At 46.4% G+C, this 6341-nt stretch overlaps 1 protein-coding gene across 1 annotated transcript in view; it reads right to left on the bottom strand.

The window, feature by feature from the left end:
• Window positions 1-1903: 1903 nt before the first annotated feature.
• The window catches only part of itfg1 (integrin alpha FG-GAP repeat containing 1), a 132803-nt gene continuing 128365 nt past the window's right edge, over window positions 1904-6341 (bottom strand). Inside the window, exon 18 of the mRNA XM_061245001.1 lies at window positions 1904-4447. Within this exon, the coding sequence (XP_061100985.1) occupies window positions 4388-4447 (60 nt within the window). The 3' untranslated portion in view covers window positions 1904-4387. The remainder of the gene's footprint in view (window positions 4448-6341) is intronic.

Here is a 6341-nt window from a genome sequence, read left to right as displayed (position 1 = left end):
TGTATTTCAGAGGTGGGACATACTGTAGATCATGCACTATTCTTTTCCTTTTCCACACTTTCAGCTTTCCTTCGCTTTGGTAAAGGTTTTTCTGGTAATGGGTTCATCTGCCCATAAAACTATTCCAAAAGTCTTCTGGCAGTTATTTTTTTCTGCATATTCTAATGTGGCCTTTTGATTCTTCCAGCTGATGAGAGCGTTGCATCATGCAGAGAGGCTCTATAATCCTGCTGTCAGTTTTCGGCGTATGGTGGCTTATGCTATTTTCGCTCCTTCCCTCAGGAGACTGCTGGTGATGTCACTGCCCGTTGTTTTTGGGATTTTATTCTCATTGTTTTTTTGTCATCAACTGCAGTTGTCTTCTTTGGACGTACAGCATTTATTTCTGACTCTAGCAGTAGATTCTTACTTTTCCTTGATTCCTTTTTTCCTTTTTTACGTGATGAGGAAAAGGGGCAAATTTGAATAGAAACGCCACAAATGCTGAAATAAAAGCCAATTACAGCAGTGGTGTGTCGAAGAGCATCTCTGAATGCACAATGAGCCAAACCTTGGCGTGGATGAGCTCCAGCAGCAATGACCATGCCAGGTTCTACTCCTGTCAGCTAAGAGCAGGAAGATGAGGCTACAGTTGGCATGTGACCACTAAAACAGGACTAGGGGAGATTGGAAAAACATCGCCTGGTTTGACGACTCAATTTCTGCTGCAACATGCAGATGGAAGGACCAGAATTTGGTGTAAACAGCATGAATCCATGGATCCGTTCTGCCTTGTATCAGCAGCACAGTCTGGTGGTGGGGAGGTATAGTGTGAGGAATGGCACAGTCTTGTGGTGGGGAGGTAATAGTGTGGGGAATGGCACAGCCTGGTGGTGAGGTAATAGTGTGAGGAATGGCACAGTCTGGTGGTGGTGGGGAGGTAATAGTGTGGGGAATGGCACAGTCTGGTGGTGGTGAGGTAATAGTGTGGGGAATGGCACAGTCTGGTGGTGGGGTAATAGTGTGGGGAATGGCACAGTCTGGTGGTGGGGTAATAGTGTGGGGAATGGCACAGTCTGGTGGTGGTGGGGAGGTAATAGTGTGGGGAATGGCACAGTCTGGTGGTGGTGAGGAGGTATAGTGTGGGGAATGGCAGTCTGGTGGTGGTGGGGTAAGAGTGTGGGGAATGGCACAGTCTGGTGGTGGTGGGGTAATAGTGTGGAGAATGGCACAGTCTGGTGGTGGTGGTGGGGTAATAGTGTGGGGAATGGCACAGTCTGGTGGTGGTGGTGGGGTAAGAGTGTGGGGAATGGCACAGTCTGGTGGTGGTGGGGTAATAGTGTGGAGAATGGCACAGTCTGGTGGTGGTGAGGTATAGTGTGGGGAATGGCACAGTCTGGTGGTGGTGGGGTAATAGTGTGGGGAATGGCACAGTCTGGTGGTGGGGAGGTAATAGTGTGGAGAATGGTGCCTTGGCTCACAGTAGGCCCCTTAAACCAACTGAGCATCAAGTCAATGCCACAGCATGTGCACCCTGTCATGACCAGTCTGCCATTTTTTAACGTCCCAAAGACACGTCATCTCAAGCAGTTTCCGGAAAAATTAGCGATTCAATTTACTCCAATGGCCTGCACAGTGCCCAGATCTCAATAAATCTCAATACACAGCTCCTTTTAGGTGATTTTGGCATGAAAGGTTTGCAGAATGAATGTGTTGCCAAAATGGCAGGAACTGCATGATCCTATTGAGTCATCGTGGACTAAAATCACACAATGAGAGGTGCACCGACCGTGAGACCCCCATTTCTTGGTATTCAATGTGACTTTTTACCTGATATAAAACCCAAGTCATTTGAGTCTGTGTGAAAATGCAAACAAGTGCAGCAACTTTCGCAAATACATGCAACAGAACATACTACCAAACATTCTTTATCATCTGATTTATTGTCAAACAAAACATTCCAATAACAAGAGCAAAACCAGTTAAGACACAATTTCAACGGCCATCATTTTCATTTCTACACCAAGGAATCAATACAGAAATTAAATTAACATCAACACAAGCAAAATGCCATTGCAAATGACAAATAATGTGCACTACTACATGCCACCGGCCAAGTGGAGTATGGAGGATGGTTTAGTTTATTTATTATCCCAAATAGTCACAGGAACATGATGTGAACTATGGTAACAAGTGTTACAAAAAAAACTGTCCTCACTTTAGTTTTACCTTTACCTAAAATGGTCAGATTCGAAATTAGATGCAGACCCAGAAGGAATGCTTTCATTTAGGTTCTTTCGAATCGTATCAGCACCCTTGTTAGCTCATATGCAGTAACCTTATGTACTCCATTTTTTCCACTCATTTTCAACTGTATTTGTAGGTCACTGCTTGAAGGATGCTTTGTCAATGTTGGACATCTCTGGAAAAAGAATAGTAGCCAACAATCTTTTATATTGTGACTACAACTAACACAGCTGGCACAGGCAGACAGCAGGTGTCCAACCAACGTAGGCTGCTACAATCTGCTAGCCTCCTGTAATGCTAATACTCACGGTCTGCACTAGCCCATGAGGCCTGCTTCTTTATCACATGCAATCACAATTCACCACTAGATTCAACGATATGACAGAATATATCCCTGTGCTGTAACTACAAAGTGTTGAATAGCCACTCTCAAATCTACTGTATCAGTGTCATTAGCATATCTGCGATCCTGTCAATAATGACACACAAGTGCAAAACAAAATCAGAAAATAAAATAAATAAAGCAGAAAAGAAAATCACAAGAACTTTCCAGTGCTGAATACCGTTCACAACAGTTGTTAGACTTCTCAGTTGGCAAATACCATTAAAGCAATACAAATGGAAAGCTGTTGGCACCGAAAAACTATTGCATACCATGTTTCAACGTAATTAAACACAAACTCGATTTTCCAGCTCCAGTATTTGCAAGAACAACAACAACAACACAAATGTTCAGTAGTACAGTTTCCATTAGGTGGGCTGTGACTGGCTTCAAACTGGTCACAGGCTACCGACCTGTGTGTGGTATCAGTGCCAGAATGGGCTATGTGTGGTATCAGTGGGGGAATGGGCTAAGTGTGGTATCAGTGCCAGAATGGGCTATGTGTGGTATCAGTGGGGGAATGGGCTATGTGTGGTATCAGTGCGGGAATGGGCTATGTGTGGTATCAGTGGGGGAATGGGCTATGTGTGGTATCAGTGGGAGAATGGGCTATGTGTGGTATCAGTGGTATGGGCTATGGGCTATGTGTGGTACGGGTGCCGTTATGGGCGATGTGGCTGTTTGACTGGCAGCAGTGCGGATGCAGACTGTATGAGAGAGGAATGATAAGCCCTGGGTCAGACTATTGTGATGTCATCACATTGTGGTCGTGCACAGAGGGGCGGAGCTTGGCGTGGGAATGACGTCAGTAAATATCAGGATGCAGGGCTCTGGGAAAACGTGCCTGACGCAAAGCAGACAGAAAAAGAGCGTTGGACCCAGGGCTGTGGACTAGGCTGGAGACGGAACAACACTCAGTGTGACGCTGAGTATAGTACTCGGCATGCCTCACCGGTACACAACGTCAGATCAGATGTGGAAGCAGGTGTGATGTGAAAAAATCTATTTGTGTTACTTCATAAACAGCCTGCAAATCTAGACAGGAATGGAAATATCTCTCCACATCAAAGAAACAAATACATAAAATTACAGCAAAAAGCCTCCACTTAGTGCAAAAATAAGCTCTGCTGTTCAGTTCAACGTAAACATTCAGGTCATATCAGTGTATTCGAATGCCTGAAACATAAATAAAAATGGCGGCAAGCGTCGACAAATGAGATTAGAGGAATTAATAGCAGGCCCTTAGACTCTCATCGGTTATAGAAATGACAGGCGGACTCTCCAAGTGTGCCATTATCCTTGCGGCACGTTCTTCTGCTGGGGGGGAAATTAGCGGCTGTTTCTGCATACGAGAGTGACCATTAACATGGAGCTACAGGGAGATGGAGAAAGGAATCTGTGTCGGTTCATTTCACAGGGACTAACCCACAGCTGCTGTGCGGTGGAAAGAAAGCTAAGGAAGATAGAACTTGGCAGCATTTTTGCTGCTAGCCATAAAAACTTGGCTAACCAATCAGTGGATGAGGAGGGGTATTTCAATCTCTCTCCAAAGCATAAGCCACACCCTGCAAACACACTGACGGGTTATATTTCTTGCGGGAAGGAAAACTGACCATTTCTGCAAACACATCATGTGAACATATTGTCTTCCAGAGATCAACGGTGAAAATAAATAAAAGGTATTGGGATAAAAGCTTGTATAAAACATGGAGGACAAAGGCGCCCGTTTTCCCACAATGCCTCTGTGGTGGCGTCTCGAAGGTGCTCCTTCCTCCCCCTTCACATGGCGTCGAAATGGAAGCGGTGTGCTTCTTGTCTTTTCTCCCGGTCATCGGCTTTCTACAACAAGAAACAAAATCACAGGCAGACGCGTCACTGACAGCTGGTGACCAAAACACTCTCACTTCATAATCACCCTAAACCTGGATCCAGCTGCTCTGTACGGTTAGCAAGCAATGCTAAGTTACCAAATTACCACCCATTAACAGTGGCCCCCTGCCACGACTGCACCTAGCTTTGATGGCATTAGCTTTCACTGCATGTGAAATATGACCAAGAACGAGCGACATTAAAATCACTCAGACGCAGTGTGATAGGCAGCCTCATCGGCCAATGACTCCTCTCCTCTCGCAGGGCCCCCCCCCCCACCTCCACATTGCGAGAGGCTAGAGAAAGCAGCGCTCGCTCGACAGCCTGACGCTACTAGAGCTGGGCTGCGTGAAGGCTGCTTTCATTCTGGCTCCCTGAAGGGGTAGTAATCTCAGCTATTGCTTTAATGGGGTCTTGTTGGCAATTGCCACAGCCAAAGACCGCACCTTTTCTAGCATCTGTATGTTTTCCCTGGTGGGGTAGTGCTTTACACTATGGGGTAGGGAGCAGGGGGTGAAACTGCGAACTCAAGATGACACAGTTGGGATAAGTGGTGCGTAGTGAGCTCAGAACAGAAGCCTGTTCATCCCCATCTCTCCTTTCCATCAGCTCAGAGGCAAATGTCACTGCTGTCCAAGGCAGAGGCAGGGGAACGAGGGGGAGAGAGTCAGAGAAGGAGCACGCTTGGCAGAGATGAAGCAGGGAGTGGGGGGGGGGTATGTTGGCCTGGCTCTCTCAGCCCCTGCGCTCTCTCCGCACAGGGGAACAGGAGTCTGTCTGCTGATCTCCCGGGTGTACACATACGTCCATCTGCATGTGCTGTGCGTGCGTGCGTGTGCGTGTGTTTGCGTGCGTGCGTGTGTGTGCCTGAGTGTACCGCATCCTGTGATCATCCCAGCTCTATCCAGCCTGGCGTGCGTTTCCTGTCGGGGGTGGGGGTGAGCTGAAATTGGCACTGGAGTAATTTACGTGCGTTTATTTTTAGACTCTTCTTTTATTTTATTTTCCCTGGCAACAGCACATGAAAAGGAGCATTGCGACAGAGAAAGGATCTTCAAAGCAAATGGAGAAATGTGACAGATATGCTGTGTGTTCCCTGTCATGACGCAGATGCAGTGCATTGTGTAGCGCATGTGTGTGTGCGGGCAGTGTGTTAATAGCTGTAGTGTACACCTGTTTCTGTGTGCTTCAGTGTACACCTGTTTCTGTGTGCTTCAGTGTACACCTGTTTCTGTGTGCTTCAGTGTACACCTGTTTCTGTGTGCTTCAGTGTACACCTGTTTCTGTGTGCTTCAGTGTACACCTGTTTCTGTGTGCTTCAGTGTACACCTGTTTCTGTGTGTAGTGCATGTGTGTAGTGTTTGTATATGTAGTGTAAACCTGTTTCTGTGTGTAGTGCATGTGTGTAGTGTTTGTATATGTAGTGTAAACCTGTTTCTGTGTGTAGTGCATGTGTGTAGTGTTTGTATATGTAGTGTACACCTGTTTCTGTGTGTAGTGCATGTGTGTAGTGTTTGTATATGTAGTGGTACACCTGTTTCTGTGTGTAGTGCATGTGTGTAGTGTTTGTATATGCCGTGTACACCTGTTTCTGCACGTAGTGCATGTGTGTAGTGTTTGTAGATGTAGTGTAAACCTGTTTCTGTGTGTAGTGCATGTGTGTAGTGTTTGTAGATGTAGTGGTACATCTGTTTCTGTGTGTAGTGCATGTGTGTAGTGTTTGTAGATGCAGTGTACACCTGTTTCTGTGTGTGTGTGTGTGTGTGTGTGTGTGCGCGTGTGTGTGTGTGTGTGCGCAGTGTTTTTGCAGCTGTAGTGTAAGCCTGTTTCTGGGCGTAGTGCATTTGCGTGGGTTGGGTTTGTA

Source organism: Conger conger, chromosome 6 (genome assembly GCF_963514075.1).
Source record: "Conger conger chromosome 6, fConCon1.1, whole genome shotgun sequence".
Classification (NCBI taxonomy): Eukaryota; Metazoa; Chordata; class Actinopteri; order Anguilliformes; family Congridae; genus Conger; species Conger conger.
This window is presented reverse-complemented; position numbering and strand designations above follow the sequence as displayed.